The sequence below is a fragment of the Silurus aristotelis genome (genome assembly GCF_946808225.1).
Source record: "Silurus aristotelis genome assembly, chromosome: 14".
In the NCBI taxonomy this organism is placed as follows: Eukaryota; Metazoa; Chordata; class Actinopteri; order Siluriformes; family Siluridae; genus Silurus; species Silurus aristotelis.
The window spans coordinates 4,652,432-4,673,042 of NC_139587.1; the positions used below are offsets into that span (position 1 = coordinate 4,652,432).

Below are 20,611 nucleotides of genomic sequence, written 5' to 3' on the forward strand. Positions count from 1 at the left end.
AGAAGAGAAAGATGAGTTGGGAGAGATGGGATGTAAGAGAACAATGAACTAGTTGGGAAAGAGATCAGAGAATTGGAAGTGATGTGAGATGAAAGAATTGGGAAAGATGAGAGATTAGAGAATTGGGAGATATGAGAGAATGGGGAGAAGTGAGAGAGATGTGAGATGAGAGAATTGGAAATATACGAGAGGAGAAAGATGAGAGAATTGGGAAAAATATGATAGATGAGAGTATTAAGAGAGGTGTGAGGAGAGAGATGAGAGCTTTGAGAGGAGAGAGATGAAAAAATTGTGAGAGAAGAGAGATGAGAGCATTGGGAGAGATATGAGAGGAGCGAGATTAGAGAATTTGAAGAGATTTGTGAGGAGAGAGATGAGAGAATTGGGAGAGATGTGAGATAAGAGAATTTAGAGAGATGAGAGAATTGTGAGAGATTTGAGAGGAGAGAGATGAGAGAATGGGGAGAGATGTGAAAGGAGAGAGATGAGAGAATTATGAGAGAGATTAGATGATTGGGAGAGATGTGAGAGGAAAAAGATGAGAGAGATGAGAGAATTGGGAGAGATTTGAGATGAGAGAGATGAGAGAATTAGAAGAGATGTGAGAGAAGAGAATTATGAGAGAATTGGGAGACATTGAAAAGAAGAGAGATTAGAGAATTGTGAGAGATTTGAGAGGAGAGAGATGAGAGAATTAGAAGAGATGTGAGAGGAGAGAATTGGGAGAGAATTGGGAGAGATTTGAGTTTGTGAAAGGAAACTTGGTGCTTTGTGGAAGTGATGTGAGTTTATTATACACCTGAGCTGATGGGAAGTTGAGGCGGTGAGGAGTTGACAGGGAAGAGAGCATTAGAGAAATCTCTCTCCTTCTCTTTCGCTCTTCACACGCACACAGCGGAGTTTCCACCCCGTTTCCTCTCACACCGCATCCAGGTAAGTGAATAAAGGCTTTATAACCCTTATTGGATGTACAGCTCGATTCAGGGGAAACCGTGAAACCCGGGACTTCTCTCGCTTCAGCGTTCAACCTCGGACAGAATAGTAAGCTAGGTGGCTAATTCTTCAACCTGACATTTTGAGTGTTTAGTCTGGACTCAACGTCTGAAAGGACGTGCAGGAAACACGTCGAGAGACCTGATTAAAGCCTAAGCTACTTTTCTACACCTGTGAAAACAACACGAGGATTTTCACAGCGTCTATCTGTCAGTCAATAAACTAGCTGGCTAAAACTAGCTAGCCGAGTCTTAGACATATCGGCCTACTCCAAAAGGCCTTAAGATGTTACATAGTTTAACATAAAGACCTCCAGGATAACCAAAACAGTAAGATATTAAATTTTCTCTCTCGCGTCTAATAACAATATATTTACCATTTATTTATTCTGGAGAATATTTCTGAAACCTCTTAGCTTGCTAGTTAGCGTCTTAGGACCACAGGCCGTTTCCTTCTGCCGAGAAACTTTTTTTGCTTTCTCTTTCCCTCTCTCGCTTTTATTAGACTTCATACAATCCGAAAGCGGTTTTTAATTCAGGTATTTGTTTCGAAAAAGGAAAGAAAATCCGTCTGAGTTGTTAAAAAGCTTTATTTCTTATTCATTTAGAGAAATACTGATATGTTTCAGAAGATTGGCGTGGGACATTTCGGGTCCAGACTCCATAACCATCCACACACATTCATTTAACTTCTTAATAATATGAATAAATCTGGTGAATTTGAGGGTCGAATTGGTTTTTAGAATCAATTATAAACATTTTGACAGCCTGTCAGTTTTGTTTTAAAGGGTAAACCTTTTAATATTAATATTTGAGTCCACAAATGTGTCCACCAATTTCATATATATTGTGCATTACATCCTCAGTGTCTAAGTGGAAACCTGTGATTTTATTATATGATGTAATTATTTTCTGTATCTAATTACAGAATATAATCCAATACGTCTATCATGTCCTGATACGAGTGTATCAGGTACCGCAGGTTTCCAGTGTTGAAATCAACCATAAATATACAACCAACCGGTCATGATTAATGAAATACACTTTCAGTAGGCTTTTATAGGATATTGATTAAAATAGAATGTTGAGGATGATTTAGTGGCGTGGTCTGCAAATTTAGGTCACGTGAAGATGTGTGACCGATAGGAGACCGATGCATCACAGCATGACATCTTCAGTCATGTTGGAGCGTTTTGTTGTACAGGTATAACATTATGACCACCTGTCTAATAATGTGTTGGTCCCAAAACTGATCCATCGCGCATTAACAGCATGAACATCTTCAGCAGTTTAAGCTACAGGAGTTCGTCTGTTGGATCGGACCACACGGACCAGCCTTCGCTCCTCACGTGCATCAATGAGCTGTGATCCTGTCGCCGGTTCACCACTGTTCCTCCCTTGGAGCACTTTTTGATCGATACTGACCACTGCAGACCAGGAATATCTTACAAGAGCTGCAGTTTTGGAGATGCTCTAACCCAGACGTCTAGACGTCACAATTTGTCAAACTCTCAAATCCTTACGCTCGCCCATTTTTCCTGCTTCGAACACGTCAACTTGTTCACTTGCTACCTAAAATATCACTTTGTACCAGGTATCCATAGGAATGTTACCCCCTGAAGGTGTACTGTGACTGCAGGTTTTGTGGGATGAATGGCGTACTTTTTTCTTCCCTGTATTTCACAGGGAAACCGTATGATCTTGTGCATCTGTGTGTTCATGAGTGCCAAAGAGGGCAGCTTGCACTTTCGTCAGGGTGTGTAATGCTGCCCTGAGGAGCAGCAGGTCGGAAAGAGATGTGTTTGACAGGCTGTTAGTCTCAGAGGTTGTATGTTACTCTTTATTCTCCTTGCATGTACAAGTGACCAGTAATCCTGTCCCCTCCTTTTTGGTTCTGCCTGAATCGTCTCGATGCCCTAACTCTGGATGGAGTTCTCTTTAATTGGAGATCGCTTTGTGTAGTTGAGGATGGTTCCTCATGACCAGTCTAAATATCAATGAAGATGCTGAGCAACTTCAGAACTATGAGGATAAATTTGGATTGTAATTAATATAAAAAAGTGTATAAAATGTTTAAAAAAAATAAACTATAACAATCGGACATTTGGTGCCTCAGAGAGGAGGATGGGTTCCCCTTCTGAGTCTGGTTCCTCGCATGGCTTCTCCCTCATACCATCTCAGGGAGGTTTATTTTTTTATGTCACAGTCACCACTGGCTGGCACAGAAACTTATAGGCACTAACATAAATGAAAAGTTTATAACCTATAAATCTCTGGTAAGCTTCTTTGAGGCAGAGTCCATTGCTAATTGAATTGCAACGGAATTGAATTTGATCATGTTCATAGCTCTTGGAGGATGGGAAACTTTGCGTAAACACGTTTTTAAAGCAAAAAAACGCCAATATGAGAACGGTGTATGGTTTTGCAAATCACTCCAGCTAGCTGAAATGATGTTTGCAAACCGAAGGTCATAATTTAAGTATTTTGAGGATGTTCCTCATATATTCTGATAAGGAGGTGATAAATAACATGTACACTTAAACCAGAGTCAAAACAGCGAGCGGTTGTTGAGGCATCGGCACTCGAATAATATCTGGAGGTGAAGAGGAGGATCGATCTGTGCATTGTCGCAGATAATTTGTATCTGTGTACATTGTGTTATGCTTTCCTTAAACAGCGTGTCATCATTTACTGATATTTATGCTGTTCAGGCTCAATTAAAAGTGCTATTGGAATGCAGAACTGCATCAAGATAAATTCAAATGAATTGAAGTGTCATGAGGTCGCACCCTTTCTCTGGTGAGTCAGATGTGACTGTAGGAATAGGCAAATGATCAGGTTTCAACAAGTTGTGTACACGTATGTTAGGGCTGTGCCTGTCTCACGTTTATTGCAAAATATTTCTGACCAACTTTGAGCACATACTCAACAGTAATTATGAAGGTGTTGATTATTGCTCTGTACCAGCACAACCTGACACTAGTGGCGTTCTGCAAGTAGTAACTTTTTGATATGGGCCTATTTTCATATAATAATTATTTTCATATCATCTTTTTGTTTAAAGCGCATTCATGGAAGGAGTCTACAGATTCGATGCTTTGTAACACTAGGGACAGAGTAGTTTGTCTAATATAAGCACACTGCAATGTTTTTTTCTTATGATCGTTTCTCTAACATTTTCTTTTCCTTCCCACAGGTTGAACCTGCGACCTGCTTATAGGACGAGAAACGGAGGGAAAGAAAAGAATCCGTTCCGGAAATGCTCATAAACTCCATTCATTTCGGTTTCCCGTAAAACAAAGAAGGGCCTGATGGGTTGCCAAATGGAGCTAAAATGCTTTTGGACTCACACGGGTGCCATGACGTACACACCCGCCCCTGTAGAAAGGCACACATGCGAGGGGGCCGTGTGTGTACATGCAGCCATCTGAAGGACTCCAGACCTCAGCATCTCCACATGGATACTGAAATACTCGAGCGTTCACAATATTTCTGATGAAGAGACAATTTTTTCCCCCTGGGATGAGTTAAGTTCAGAAGAATGAGTTGTCATTTAGGCCAGAAGACCACAAGAGTGCCGGTTTTGTTCTTAATCTTCATAATTACGATCTTTTATTAGACGGACCATCCCAGCGGGCGCTGGGGCTCCTGCTGAGACTGTGGCAGAGTTTTCATTCCATTGTTTCCTTTTCAGTTTGACTCATTATTTCCCTTCACCCCTCCATTGTTTAATATACTTTTGTTTAACATTTTTTATTTTTTTGTTTAGTTTTTTTTTTGGAGAGGGTGTCTTTATTTTTGACTCACGCATTCACTGAACACTTGAGTACTTTGAAACGTTTACCTTGTTCTTAAGGAAAAGTACTGTAAGTCAGGTAACTGGGCTTCCTGCATCACTGACTGCTTTGTTTGCTGCTGTTTCTCTTCATCCTCTCCGTCTACGATCGCCGAAACACAGAAGCGGTTTGCACTAAATGATCTTTTAATTGATTTTATTTAAAACAATTTTTTTAAGCGTTCTCCTTTCTGCTAAATCGTGTCATATTCAAGCCATATAAATGTATTTTTTTTTGACAGAACTATAGATCTATTTTATCACAGTTCAATCATATATTCTATTTGTATTTTTATGCATAAGCACACACCTGCACTGTGTCCATCAGTGTTCATGAAAATTTTTTGGTTCATGTGCACCTTGAATTTTAAGGCTTTTTTTTTTTTTACGTTCCGTTGTATAATTTATAATGACCATATTTAATTGTTTTTATTATTCTCCATCAACGGTTACTACGGAAGTAATTTTTTACAATGATCACGCTTTAATCCTGTAGCTTGGTGAGCGGACGACGAGCGCTAGTTTTTCCGTTCCCCCGCCCCGCCCGCTTTTAGCCTTCGGTTTTCTCCCCAATGCCTGCCGGTCTCAGTGTGGGTGGGGCTCTCGGAGACCCCTCCCCTTCGCACCGCTTTCGTCCCAGTCGCTATGTGCCTGTATCAGCAGCGACTGTTTTCCTTGTTGGGGCTACGACGCTTTTCCTATGCTTCACGTAAGTCGCGGGTTTATGCTCATCTGATTTGTAAATGACTTGCAGGGGAAAAAAGTGTGACTGTATTGACTCCTGCTCTTTTTCTTCCTCTCTCTCTCTGTGTAGTGGTCCTTGGCTGGCCGAGCGTTTCTCCTCTTCCATTCCTGTCTGCATCGCCGTGGTCTTCCTCTTCACTCTGGCCAACTTTTGCATGGCTACGTTTATGGACCCAGGCACTTTCCCTAGAGGTACAAACTCACGCTGATAAAGAGTGAACGATCTGTAGGAATTAAAGCAATAGAAACTATTAAATATAGGAAAATGATCGATGGCATGGCGTAGTCCATCCTGATGGGACTCTGAGGTACTGCTACCTCCCTAAAATGTTGATTCCTCTTTCCATCAGTGTTATTTAAAAGGTTTCATACAAAAATGTGGAGCATCACCAAGTTGTCGCTAGAGAAGCGATATCCTATTAGCGCCAGCCAAATCAATGTCACATTCAAGCCATATAAATTTCTATATACCATAAGTAACACCCTCCCACCCATCATTTTTCAAGACTCGAAACTTTCCATTCAAATTACCGGGATAAAAAACTAGGAATTACCAAAAATAAACTGTGAGTTTACAAAATTGTCTATAAACGGGAACTTAAAAGTAGTGAAAAAAAATTTGCAGGATGTTCTTGGTTAAAACAACCTCCATAACATAACATACACAATTTTTTAAATCCTGCACACATAATATTGTAAAAAAAGATTCCATCTTGGTGTGTAATTTACGTAAATTACAGAAATTTGTTTAAAACTTCCCTGTGCTGTGTGTTAACTATTGTGTAACAAAATTACTAACAATTAAATCAAAGTCAAAAATGGCATTCTTTAAAATCAGTTTGCATGCAGCTTATGACCAAACTAATGTATACAATCACGTTTGTATATGATAGTTTAATATAAATTCCCAGAAATTCCTGGCAAGTTTCCAACTTAAAATATTTTCCAAAATCCCCCCTTTAACTGTAATACATCTTTTAACAGCTGTTTGCAGATCATTTATGTCTGTTTCTGTCATGCAGCGGAGGAAGATGAAGATAAGGAGGATGACTTCCGGGCTCCTCTTTATAAGACGGTGGAGGTGAGGGGTATTCAGGTGCGCATGAAATGGTGTTCCACGTGCCGCTTTTACAGACCCCCCCGATGCTCGCACTGCTCCGTGTGTGACAACTGCGTCGAGGTAGACACCCTTTCACTCTGTTCTGCCCCGCACTTCATGTCCTTTCCTTGCACATCTGTTTAACATCGGTCTCTTCCGAATTTAGGAGTTTGACCATCACTGTCCTTGGGTGAATAACTGCATAGGAAGGCGGAACTACCGTTATTTCTTCCTGTTCCTTTTATCCCTCACTATACACATAATGAGTGTGTTTGGATTCAGTCTGCTGTACATCCTCTATCACACCGAAGAGCTGGATGAAGTGCATTCTGGAGTTACGTATCCTTTTAACTCAAGGCATCAGTTTGTCTTTTCTTAGCTTCCACGTGTTTCCGGTTTCTCCCATGTCACAAAGCTAAACCAGGTCTAATGTGCAAACGTGCTACCCAAAAATTAAATCAGCTCTGATTCTTTTAAAGGAAAAGATCCCTTGCCTTAGACACCTGTGAACCAACTTGCTTTACACTGTGTGTGTTGAATATCATGTGGGTTTGGTTGTGAAATGTCATTGGTTCAAGTCAAATCAAACACCTTTGCATTTAAACTCACATCTATGGCATTTGGGAGATGCCCTTTTCCATAGCTACTTACAGCTGAGCAGTTGACGGTTAAGGACCTTGCTCAAGGGCCCAGCGATCCACAGAACAATGCCTTACTCACTGAGCAACCACCTTTGAGAGGAAAGTGTCTCAAAAGAGAACCCATCCTCTACTGGGTGATTTGCATGAACTGTGATGCAAGAACTTGGTCGCAAATACATTCAAATGCCTGTGATCTTGGCTCGCATATTCCATTGCTAACCTTCTGCTCACACTCTCCGACACACAAGTGCCATGCAAACTTCCTGTACAGTCTTTATCAGCACTTTTTTCTGAAATGTTGCAGAGAAAGTAGGTTTCTATATGAACAGCCAGTCGAGCGTTATGAGATAAGTCCTTAACACAGGCTTCAGCATGGCAGTGATGTGTATCGCAGGTCTTTTCTTTGTCCCAGTGGCAGGACTCACTGGATTCCACATTGTCCTGGTATCCAGAGGAAGAACAACAAATGAACAGGTGTGTGTCTGCATGCCTGTGAGGCAGTATAGGAATCTAGCATACTTTGGGTATAGAAAAGTGTTTAATTTGTGTTTCTTTTTCTTTTCAGGTTACGGGGAAGTTCAGAGGGGGCGTCAACCCGTTCACACACGGATGTTGTAAAAACGTGTCTCATGTGCTCTGTAGCTCACAAGCGCCAAGGTCTACACTATTTTAAAAATCTGTATATGTGTTTTTATCTTAGATAGTAGCAGCATTGTACTGATTTTGGTGTGTGTGTGTGTGTGTGTGTATATATACAGGTACATAGGGAGGCTGAGGCAGACCCAGACACTTCAGGTCCAACCTCCATTTCTGCGGCCTCAACTTTCAGAAGCACAGCTCTCTGCTAAAGTGCTGGACAATGGGATCCAGCAGGTATACATTCTCAAGTAAACACAAACACACGTGTTGCCTATACACCTATAATGGAATGCCGTTTTTATATTGGTGAACTACACCTTGTACTTTTTATAGCCAAGTTTATATTTACATTTCAACATTTTTACAAAATTTTTGTGGAAAACAAAACTAGACAGTTGTAGATTGATAAAACATTGCTGGTCTTTTTCCAGTTCTGAACTTCCTACTTTTGGTCTGCAGTACATTCTGGTTTTAGCTGGAACAAATACAACCCAATGGGATCTTCTGGTGTTGTGCATTCTGAGCTGGTGGTACTGGGATTTTAACTCAGGACCTTCTGATCAGAAGTCCAACACTGCACTTCCCCTTCTCAAGCTGAGCTGATCTGATCTTCACAGTTTGAACCTTCCTATCAGCTTAAATTATTCTGTCTGCTCTGTCTGCAGAATGGCCTAGACTCTAGATTATATTTTAGCTTGTTTTTCGTTGTACAACTTTAAAAAGACGTATGTTTTTGCTTGAGCGTGTAATCTCCTCTCAGCCTAAAGATCTTGTAAATTAGTAGTTGAAGTTTTAACGATGTGTGATTTGACATTATCGAGTATATTGCAAAACCCAAACACTTAGAGTGCACGCATACATCACGTGATGAAGTCTGGATAAATGAAGATAAACTGACCGTCCACTCAGCAAAAAATAAATAAATCTGCATAAGCTGACCGTTATCGATAAAATCCAAAAATATATAGAGATTTTTTTTGGTTTTGTTAATATCACACCTAATGATGAGCATTTCGTTATACATGCATAAATAAAATTGTGTGTGTGTGTGTGTTCTAGTCTAAGAGCAGTCTGGAGGCCATGGAAAGTCAGTCTACAGACATTGAGCCGCCACCACCTCCTAAACCAGATCATCGATTCCAAGGGCTGCATCACACACACAATGAAGGTCTGTACGTCAGCCTGACCCATCCAGTCTAGATCCTTATAAAATAATATAAAATGTCATGATTTGTGTTGATTCTTCAACCATCCTCTTGATGGTTTCAATATCTTCCAATCAGAGAGCAGTCTTTTGACTGAAGCTCCACCCACACCGGCATTATATAAATATCGACCGTCCTATAGCAGTCCGGGGAAAAAACACCCGTATTCCACGCACAAGGTAGGAAAGCGTGCAGATGCGCGCACACACGCATTTAAGGGTTAAGATCAGACTCTTCACTGAGATGTTTTTGCAATCTTTAAATGCACAAATACTGTCTGTATTTATCTTTGTGTTACCTCCTAATGACTGTGTAGAAAGCGATTAGCGAGTAAATTGTCACTGAGTGTGTTTGCTGCTGCGTGTGTGCTGCTGTGTGTATGGCGTATGTTGTGTTGTTTTGCACTGTGGTTATATTCGCCTCATATTGTGCCAGTTCTTGGGAACCTCTCAATCTTCAGGGTTGTCTTCTCCTGCCCCTTTGGTTAAATATGATGTGAAAAAAAAAAAAAAAACATAAATAGCTGAAACGCAGATGTTTGAATTGGATGGATGCAGAATAGTCAAATGTTTTTGTTTTATGAACTCAAACATTATGAACAAAACAAAAACACAACACTTGCACAAGATGGCTGTTAAGCCGTATCATACACTATATGGACAAAAGTAATGGGACACATGACTTTCCCAAACAAAACTGAAAGAAACACAATTGTATAGGGTGTCTTTGGATGCAGTAGCATAAAATGTTTGTCCCACTTGAACTAGGATACTCAAACCTGCTTCAGCATGACAATGCACCTGTGCACAAAGCTAAGCTCCATAAAGATATGCTTAAATATATTGGAGAGGAAGATCTACTGCTATAAAGCTCTGACCTCAACCTTATTAAAAACCTTAGGGATGATTTGAGACACTGACTGTACCCCAGGCCTTCTCACCTCACCTACACCAGTACCTGACTTTACTAACAGCCTTGTGGCTGAATAAACACAAATCTCCACAAACGTACTCGAAACTGTTTGGCATTGGTTTCTGTTTCACATCATCTTTAAACCTTCCCTTGGTTTTGCTGCTGCTGTTTGGACCCTTTGGTACACTGTCTCCCTCTGTGTGTCTTTCTCTCAGATGAATCGGGGGGACAGTGTGACAGAGTCGCCCTCCGTCCCCCTGTCAACCGGGCATGCCAGCTATCGCTCGGAGCCTAGTCTTTCGGGCCGGGGGATTTCTGGGTGGCGACCAGGAGGGGGAGGGGAGGGAGGCAGAGCAGGCTCGGGGGGAACGGGTGGGCCGTCTGCTCTCGGAGGGCGGTCTTATCCTTCCTTCACCGACACAATCCTTCACTCAGCGGTGGCCTCGTGCTCCTCCAGCATCCGCTCTGCTCAGACGACCCACAATGCACTCGGGCCACTGCTGTCTGAAGGCACGACTTCTACCAGCTATAAAAGCTTGGCCAATCAGACACGGAACGGCAGCCTGTCCTACGACAGCCTGCTGACGCCTTCGGAGAGTCCGGAGTTTGAATCGGCTGCTCCTGAGTTGTCCCCACCCAGGCCGGCTCCCCCACGCTCGCTCGGTTCTACTCCCGCGGCTCCACCCCTCATGGGTTACACCTCACCGTACTTGTCTGCTCAGCAGAGGGAGGGCTCTCTCCAGGCCTGTCCTGCCCCCCTAAGACCCTCCCCCAACAGACCTTTCCTGCGCCCCACGAGCCCACCCCCTTCCCGAGCTCCGCCCCTGTCTCCTCGCGCTCGCTCTTTGGGTTCGCCTCCTCCTGGTCCCACCCCAGGAAGCAATCCTATGGGCAAATCATTGTCCTACGCAGGTGGAGCGGAGTTACGGCAATGCCCAAATAACACAGGGGGTGGGACATCCACATCAAAGTGAGTAACGCTTACAGACAATGCAGTTTCCCCTCTTTTTCCGTCCCGTCCCCCAACACACGCATCGTCTCACTTTTAAAAATGGAAAAGTATTGTTTCACTGCTGAGGTTTGGTTCTCTGTGTTTTTTTTTGGGTTTATATATTTCTATCTCTCACTCACGCTTTCTCTATTTAATCACTAACTTTCTTACCACATATTATTTCCACTCTCCTGCTGCCTCTTCTTCTTTTGCCTGTGTGTCTGCCATGTTCTTGTTCCACCATTTCCCTTTTTCCTCCTTTATTTTTATCTGCCTGCTCTTCCTCTACTGTCTCTTCCTCACTTCTCCTGCCTTGTGACCATTAAGGATGACACTGTCTCTGTGCTAAGGTTTGTCTCATTTTGTTCATTTTGTTTGTCACTATAAATGTGTGTTGCTTGTTTTGTGCATTGTGTCTGTCTGTCTGTCTGTGTGTGTGTGTGTGTGTGTGTGTGTGTGTTTATGATAAAACAGGCATGCTTTAATCTCACTTTGCATGTATCTATATATAGACCATCACACAAAGATAAAGATGTATAACAATGTTTTGGAGCAATAAACCTAAAAAATAACAAATAACTGCAGAAAGGCCGCACTGCAGATCGGAGTTTGCATTTTTAAATCGCGAGCGAGCTCTAAGTGCAACATCGATGCACTGAAAAACAATTTTTTTTAAATTACAGAATTAAGTTAGAACAGAATATACCTTATCCAAAACATTGTTCAATAGAGGTCAACTGATCTATAGCTAGGTTTGATCTACTTGCCGATAACCAATTAATCCCCCTGTAGTTTTTAAGATGGATACTGGATATAAAAAACGCAAACACAAGTAGTGAACTTTATTCCACAGTTTAAAAAAAATTACTAAATCATGAAAATGTGCTAAAGAAAAAAATTAAATATATTAATTAATAAATATAATTATATATTTAATACATTATAAATAACAAATCAAACAGCATGTTAAAAACAAACAGCATGTTGTGTCAGTGACTCGCCTCTAGAGGCCGCTCTCGTAACGACAGCGGACCGGAAGCTGGGAAAACGAACTATATGGATTTTTGCTGAAAGTTTCAGCAATCAAGTATCGGTGCCGATAAATTGGTCAACCTCTTTTGTTAAATATTTAAATCCCTGCTGCCAAGATGCTCCTGTGTCAGTTACAGATCGTGGAAAGTGAAACTTAAATCTGTCAAAGGGTGTATATTAACTTATCAGGAGAAAAACCTATTAGGAGGTACTATGTGAAATCAGACATTGAGCACCCCCATATCACCAAAATCGCATGATCCTCGTTTCATAACACCTCTGCGAAGATTCGACTGTGAGATTGGTAGTCTCAGGCTCCTCGTATCGAAGCATCAAATCTTCCACTATTCCACTATCATTTTAGTTTTATATTGACTAGAAAATGTGGAAAAGTCCAAGAGGTGTGAATACGTATTGAAAGCACTGTTGCTAATTATCATGAAACTTTTTTTTTTTTTTTTAAACTTATTTTCTTTCCTCATGTCTGTCTTTTTTTTTTTTTTCCGTTCAACCAACCAGCTCTAGGCAGAGACTAACCAATCCCAGCAGCCACATGCACAAACCTGGCGGTGGCGTAAAGAAAGTGAGCGGTGTCGGAGGAACAACATATGAGATTTCAGTATGAGGTTTTTTATTTTATTGTTTTTTTGTTTTGTTTTTAAACGACGCACAGGATTCACTCTCGTCTTCTGCTGCGAGGACGAGCGGAAAGCAGATCATCCATGTAAGCCAAAATTTTTTTTACAAAGACTCAAAAAAAAAAAACTCATCATTGATCCAGGAGGAAGAAATGCAAAAGAAAAAAAAGTGGATAAGTGTCTGGCTCGAGTTTCTTATTCGTGACGAATCTCCGTGATTTAAAAAAAATACATTTAAAATCCAAAAAGGCCGATTGGTCCAGACTTTGCTGTTTGAACGATTACTCAGACTCCAATGGAACTCAAAATCACAAGCGGTTTTCCCTGCATACTCTGGACTATCAACTTGTATTTTTTACGTTTCTTTTTTTTTTTCTTTATATTATTTTATACAGGTACTGATACAGTATATTGTAAGATTTATTAAATATGTTTGATAGGAATGCCAACAATAGTAGCACATCTGCACAGCATTTGAGTTTGTTTGTTTGTTGGATATAATAGACGGCTGCATCAGCCAGTCAGAACCGGAGCTGGAGTTCACAGCCAAAGAGACAAGTGTAGTCAGGGACCTGCTTTTTGACAGACAGCACACTTGGCAAATAGGAGCGAGTGCAACATCTGAATCATTACAGCACAAAAAAACAATCTGGATGCTATACGCGTTTTTGTGAAAGACGACGGCTCCTTTCTCTTTTATTCATCAATCAGGAAGGAAGCATTTCAATCATTGGCCAGACAAGAGTGCTCTGGTCCTGTGTTAATACATGCTGGATGCACTGTTTGTATGCCACTGAGACAGGAGAACCGTTCATGTTCTTGTTTTAATTTTATTGGTCCAGAGCTGGATTATGAAGTGTTTTCTGACCATACTCACTTTGAAGTTTGCATTGGTGTGTGTGTGTGTGTGTGTGTGTGCGTTGAATGCGTATGAGAAAACGGCCGAGAAAGAATTTTTGATGTCTCAAACTACTCTACTAGAGCACATTCCAGCTGTGAACCTCTTCAGAGACCCTGCTAAGAAAAGTGCGTGTGTGTGTGTGTGTGTGTGTGTGAGCGCGAGTGAGCGACGTAAAGAGAATATGTAAGTAACACGTTTAAAGCTTTGAGGTCCAAGGACCTGTGACTGGTCAGCGCAACGTAAAAGAGCTTATGCATTGACACACAAGTATTTTTTTTGTATTTTTACTGATCGCTTTTAACTAATTTACCTGCACGCATTAACAGGACGAGGATTAAAGGTGGAGGTTGGTTATTTTGTTTGCTTGTTTTTTTTTTTTCTTTCTACCTGTCTGTATTACTGTAATGCAGATATCACTGGGTCACATGAGCCAACACATTTCCATCAGAACAATAAATAATATTGCAACACCGAAATGATAGTTTCATTTATTGAAAAGTCTGAATGTATAAATAAGAATGTAACCAATAGATTTCCGTCTCTCGTATGTTTAAAGGCCGTCCCACTCCGAAGTGATTTTCTTTCTTTTACACTACAGTAGTTTACTGTTCACCATTTTTCATTTGAAGTTAGAATTGTTGTTCTGAAGCCACCATGAAATTCTTTCCTGTTATGACTTATGTTAAATTGGCTATTAAGTAACGAAGGGACAGGGATACGAATAAAACAAGAAAGCGCAAACTCTTGTCTTTTACTGTGTCGTGAAACAATGTTGTCAAGCACTGATATTGGGGATCTATCAATCTTTTAGCATAGATCGTTTCTGTGAATGAGCTTTTACAATAGAAATTATAAAGTATTATTATTTAAATGAGCCTGTTCATTCAAACGTTTGATTTGAATTAATATCAGGGCAACTGTTATAGAAATTTTGACCAATCATAGTGAAGTATTTAGCACTGCTGTTGTGTAAAATTTATTTTATCTATTGTCAGGAAAAATGGATTTGCTGTAGAATATTAATGATCTCTCATAAGGGCTTCTTTGTTTGTTACTCTCAAATGTAACAAACTGCTCTTTTAAAGATTTATTATACTTCAGACAAAGTCGCATAGCTACTGAATGGCACAAATTCCAAAAATTTCCAATAGTGTATTGTTGGTATAGCTTAAAAAAAAAAAAAAAAAAAAAGGTTATGGAACCTGTCTTACCACAGGTTTTCTTTAGAGATTCAAAGCCAACAATGTAGTCTTTCAAAAATCTCTCAGGATTGTGCGTTTATTTGTCTTTTTTGCTCTCTGACCCCTCCATCAATGGTTGATCTCCATCCGGTTGCTCCTGTGGATCGAACCCCAGCTCCTCTATCTTCTCATTCCGGCCCTTGCCGAGCTTTTTACATTTCTCGAGTATTTCATTCAGGTTGAATTCGCGGATTATATTTTCCTGCAAAATCGTACAGTAGTTCAATCATGGCCACAGTGAGCATCATTTCTTTATCATTTTTAATGTGCATAACTTTATTTTCCTTATTCTTATAGTTCTGTAGCTCTAAAGACGTGAGTAGGGTGTGCCAAGAAAAGGAAAATTGCCCTTAAAGATGGGAGTCTACAAATAAGTCTACAAAGCCATTCTGACCAATCCTGCCCTCCCAAAGCCATTCTGACCAATACTGCCCCTTCTTAAAGCCATTCTGTCCAATCCTGCCCCCTCTCAAAGCTATTTTGTCCAATCCTACCCCATCTCAAAGCCATTCTGTCCAATCCTGCCCCATCTCAAAGCCATTCTGTCCAATCCTGCCCCATCTCAAAGCCATTCTGTCCAATCCTGCCCCCTCTCAAAGCCATTCTGTCCAATCCTGCCCCCTCTCAAAGCCATTCTGACCAATCCTGCCCTCTCTCAAAGCCATTCTGTCCAATTGTGTAACCTTTCAAAATAATTCTGTCAAATCCTGCCCTCTTTCAAAGCATAGAAGAAATTCTAGTTAATCTTGCATGCTGCCCATTCCTACACAAACCACTCCTACACCCCGCAATAATTATTTAATGCACCATTTACCTCTGTAAAGCTCCAGCTTACAGCTCTTCCCTTCTTGTCCACTTGGGGGCGACGCACAAATTCATGGCCTCCCTGCAGCAGCAGCAAAGTGGGCAGTTGCTTGGAGAGTGGTGAGAGACTTACTTTATACCTGAACACAGAAACATATTTGTAACAGTTTTGCTCATTTTGTCCAGCATATAGCTCACTTAATAGTGATGGATGCAGTTATCGCTCCCTTAGACCACACAATTGTTTGTAATTCTAGAAAAAAGGTAAGCTTATTCACCTCTCAGCAGCAGCTCCATAATGCCCTATGTCTATTTTTCCAAATTTAAGTCCAGCACAGTTATACCTGCAAGATATAAGCTTTTTTAACCACATGATCATTGTACTGTACTGACTACTGTATTGAGTTCTTGTATGCAGTCTTACTTCAGCGAAAGATCAGCAAAAACAGGTGCAAAACACTGACACTCTGTAGACCAGTTGGCATAGAACTCGACAAGCCACGTTACTCGACTGTCTCTCTCTAGTTCCTCCTAAAGTCACAAAAAACAATCATTTCATACTAAAGCACTATAAATAAAAGAACCGTATGCATTTAAATGAACCATGATTTACTCACATCGATGGTGTTGTCACTGAAATATGTGATGTATTCCGGACCCATATATATGGGAGGTTTACATGTGATCAGGAATACTGTAGATCAAAGTATTCAGATAAATATTAATGTTTACAACAGTACACAAATATTCCAATAGGATCAATTGCAATTATAGTATACTTTCTACAGGTTTCTCTGTGAATGAGTAATACACTATATGGCCTAATGTATGTGAACACTCAAGCATCACATTTATTTGTCGTTCTTTTTTAAAAACTATTGGCACAGTCTCAAAGGATGTCTTTGTTGGCTTCCCACATCACGAAAAGTCCAGACTAGTTTCAGCAAAGCAACCGCTCTGTACACAATGAATGATTTGTAAAGCAAAAAGTTCTAGTGGATGAACTTGAGAACCCTGACCTCAACCCCACAATAAAATGACGACACCCTAGACCTCCTCCCCGAACATGAGCCCCTGATCTCACTAATGTTCCTGTGGCTGAATGATGAAAAATCCCAAACATAACAGACAAAAATGTGTTCTTTCCAAAAAAAGTAAGAAGAAGACTAGTAGAATAGAATGTTCAAAAAAAGCACATGGATATGTAGGGCGTGTGTCCACATACTTTTGGCTCTAGAATGTATATGACACCTCTTGGTCAAATGTATAATATTTAGTATATAGTCCATAATATAGGGCTTTTTACCGACACACAGTGTGACGTAGAGCAGGCCGAATCTCAGGTCCACTCTGAAGAACAGCACCACGTTCGCCACCTTACTGAAGAGGAAAATGTTTCCTATATGCTGCTCCAGAGTTACTGATGACACAAAGAAAGAAAGGAAAGGTTCCCACATTGGCATCATTTAGAACATATAATCAAAATGTGGCAGGTGGAGCTCACCCAATATACAAGCAATATACAGTTACACCCTTTAAAGCAGTGGCTGGCCATCAGGGTCAGAAAGGCCTTTTCTGTTCAATATTTTGTTTTCATGAATATATATTAACGTATTCCCAAATTCTCTTCGCTTCATTGAGTTCTCGTGCTTGTGCTGCTTTCTGGAGTTTAGGTTAGAGTTTCTATCCAATCAGATTTCAACCGACACATCACTTGTTGCCATGTGACATCACTTCAGAATCAGTGCAGGCTCCTGTGGCCTAAAGTACATGCTGTTGTTTTAACCAATCAGATTTGAATTTGGCGAAAACAGGGGTATCTAGTACGCATATTTGTGTGGATTTGATTTGAATTGTTTTGAGTTGAATTGATTTGGTCCCAGATACACTTACAAAGACATTTACAAGATAGTCTGTTCGGGAAAAGTTTGGCACACAATTTGACTCCATTTCAAATCCACCGGATAAACCAACCGTAATGCATGGAAAAAAATGCACAGAAATAAATGGAAAACCAGGAATGGTGCAACTGTGGCTGCAGTGAAAGGAGACGTGTTGAATTGTGTTCATTGGGTTTCTTGGTTTAGAAATGGCATTCATCTCACTGTATGAGATTCCTGTCTGTGATAGCGCTCTGTTCTACTGCGTTTCTCTATAATATTGTTGGTTTCTATAGCGGTGACGTAATAATAATGGTATTAAGAGGTGGATTGACTTCCACTGAAGGCTCAGGTGTGAAATGCATGGCTACTGGTTTAAAGGCATATTTCTTAACACCATTGATTCATTCTTCAATCTGATTGGTCAGCTGGTGTTTATGAATTCTTTATTAGTAATTGTACAGGATGATCTGTGTACAATAAATGTAACAGTAAGTAAAATTGTACAAATCAATTGTTAAATTGTGTGATTTAAGAAAGAAGGAAGGACAAGAAGACGAAGAAGATGACAAAGAAGGATTCTCCAGTGTCAGCAATTTAAAAGTTTAGGTGAAGCTGTTCCTGAGGTTTATTCTATCCTACAGAGATGTGATGACTTTTCTTTGCTTCTAAAGTCTTCAAATAGATGTTTCTAATGAAACATCATTAGCTAAATGGGTGAATACTATGTGTCATTTGTTATGAATCCAAAATTGCATTCATTGGAAATGTATTGTGGTGTAAACAAAATAAAACATGTACTCATAAGAAAATACACTTTTCTGAGTTTAGGGTTTGTATTGATATTTCATTCATGTACTTCTGGAATATGGCAAACATATGAACAGTACATGACATCCACTCACTCGCTCTGCGGTTCTTCATCATAACAATGGCACTAAGGAACATGAGAATCTCCAACTCCCTCTGTAACACATTACAGGATGGAAATACAGTGTATGATCTAAATTTAAGACCCAAGACCGAACTAATTTGAACTGATCAGCATGATACAGAGCTTTAGCTTCATTGCATTTGCACCAATACCTTTCTTACTATTATTCTGAATCATCTCGTTATAATAGATGAGGCACGAACATAGCAAGCGGAAAAAAAAAAGGCAAACATGAACATCATTCCTAATGTTTGCATTATTTCTTCTATTAAATGCCATTAAAACTGCATTAGCAATGTCCTCCTTGTGGCTCATAAATTCTAACTACTCACTGGAATAATACAATTATGGCCTTATTTAACAAAATAGCACAAAATCAACCTGTTCAACTCTGTTTCAGAGTGGACTTTTCCTTGAATTCATATTAAAAATACTAAAAACTGAGTTCTTCTAGTTAAATAACATTAAATTACAGTGTTTTTGGGTTCAATAACCTGCAATGTAAAGCATGTTTAACTAACCCAGTCAAAATTGCAGGAGTCTCCGTCTTCTCTCTGAGAGGGTAAGTGCTCACACACACCCGGACATTTTCGCACAGCAAGGAAAGCCACCGACAGAAGAAATGACAGAAAATAATATGGCTTTAGGAGCCACTTATAAATCTGTGGCAGGTGGAAGAAAAAGGCGAACAAACCGGTGATGAATCCCATTTTCATGCAGGTTTGTGAAGTGAGAAAAAGTGCATGCAATGAGGGACAAGGCAGAAGAAAGAGGAGTGAGCAGAAATAGGACAGCAACAGGTGTGTGTGTGTGTGTGTGTGTGTGTGGGGGGGGTTTTATATCATGGTAGGTACTATATGTCCCCACACAGACAGGATTGGTTTGTTAGAGTAAAGATATTAAGACAAATGTGTGTCTGTGTTAGTAGTTGAAATGCAGCTTTATTATGGTGAAACATTTAAGATTTTAAGATTTTGTCTTGTTTATAATCTCTTTCTTGACCAGGTTTGAACCTCCTGACAGATGCAACCAGGTTTTAGCTAAAATATCCTGGTATACATCAGAACTCAAGATGTAATCAATTTTCAACAGCTGTTCGACTGCTATCTAAAGAACAGCTGCAAATGTCAATCACAATTATATTTTACTGTGAGCAAAAGCTAAACCAATCAAAATCAAGACAATTCAAACTAAATTAAACTAAATGGAACTAAAACCAAACCAATCCAAAATAAACTAAACTAAACCAATCCAATCTAAATTAAATTAAACAAATCCAATCTAATCTATACTCAACTACACCAAACCAATCCAATCTAAACTAAACCAATACAATACAATCTAAACTAAACCAATACAATCTAAACTAAACCAATCCAAACTAAACTACAACAACCCAATCTAATCTAAACTAAACCAATACAATCTAAACTAAACCAATCCAAACTAAACTACAACAACCCAATCTAATCTAAACTATACCAATACAATCTAAACTAAACCAATCCAAACTAAACTACAACAACCCAATCTAATTTAAACTATACCAATACAATACAATCTAAACTAAACCAATCCAATCTAAACCGACCTAAACCAAACAAATCTAAACTAAACCAATCCAATCTAAACTACAACAACCCAATATAATATAAACTAAACCAATCCAAACTAGACTAGACTAAACTAAACCAATCCAATCTAAACTACAACAACCCAATCTAAACTAAACATATCTAAAATAAAATAAAATAAACTAAAACAACCCAATCCAATCTAATTTAAACTAGACTAAACCAATCCAATTCAAACTGAACTAAACTAAACAAATTAATTCCAATCTAATCTAAACTAAACTAAACCGGTTTTATTTTGACCACCTGGACTTTGGCAAAAACTAAAAAGGTAAATAAAAATTTTTGGTCAGTTTTAATTTAAACATTGACATTAGATTAATTTACATACAGGAGAATATATTGATTCCTAGAAGTTGGATATTGAAGTATTCAAATATTTTAGTAGCCATAAAATATATTTTATATTAATATGCATTCGATATACTGTATAAATTAATACGTTTTATTTAAAAAACAATGTATTTCTTATTAGATTGTTTGTAATGA

The 20,611-nt window shown here is 39.5% G+C and overlaps 2 protein-coding genes across 3 annotated transcripts; one reads left to right on the plus strand and one right to left on the minus strand.

Moving 5' to 3' along the window:
- Nucleotides 1-690: 690 nt before the first annotated feature.
- Nucleotides 691-14,105, plus strand: zdhhc5b (zDHHC palmitoyltransferase 5b). 2 transcript variants are annotated; one of them, XM_083560602.1, is made up of 12 exons: nucleotides 691-933; nucleotides 4,189-5,536; nucleotides 5,642-5,763; nucleotides 6,594-6,751; nucleotides 6,837-7,009; nucleotides 7,683-7,785; nucleotides 7,877-7,968; nucleotides 8,070-8,184; nucleotides 9,010-9,118; nucleotides 9,234-9,334; nucleotides 10,283-11,037; nucleotides 12,610-14,105. In XM_083560602.1, the coding sequence occupies exons 2-12, from the start codon at nucleotides 5,400-5,402 to the stop codon at nucleotides 12,713-12,715; spliced, it is 1,971 nt and encodes a 656-aa protein (XP_083416728.1). In that variant the 5' UTR covers nucleotides 691-933; nucleotides 4,189-5,399; the 3' UTR covers nucleotides 12,716-14,105. The 2 variants fall into 2 exon arrangements, with proteins under 2 accessions (XP_083416728.1, XP_083416729.1); XM_083560603.1 differs by lacking the exon at nucleotides 691-933 and adding an exon at nucleotides 989-1,322.
- tmx2a (thioredoxin-related transmembrane protein 2a) lies at nucleotides 13,985-19,269 on the minus strand. Its single transcript, XM_083560664.1, has 8 exons — nucleotides 19,010-19,269; nucleotides 18,460-18,520; nucleotides 16,981-17,094; nucleotides 16,292-16,368; nucleotides 16,099-16,205; nucleotides 15,953-16,018; nucleotides 15,685-15,814; nucleotides 13,985-15,072 (listed from the first exon to the last, which is right to left on the minus strand). Exons 1-8 carry the CDS (start codon nucleotides 19,202-19,204, stop codon nucleotides 14,908-14,910), a joined length of 915 nt encoding a protein of 304 aa, XP_083416790.1. The 5' UTR covers nucleotides 19,205-19,269; the 3' UTR covers nucleotides 13,985-14,907.
- Nucleotides 19,270-20,611: the final 1,342 nt, after the last annotated feature.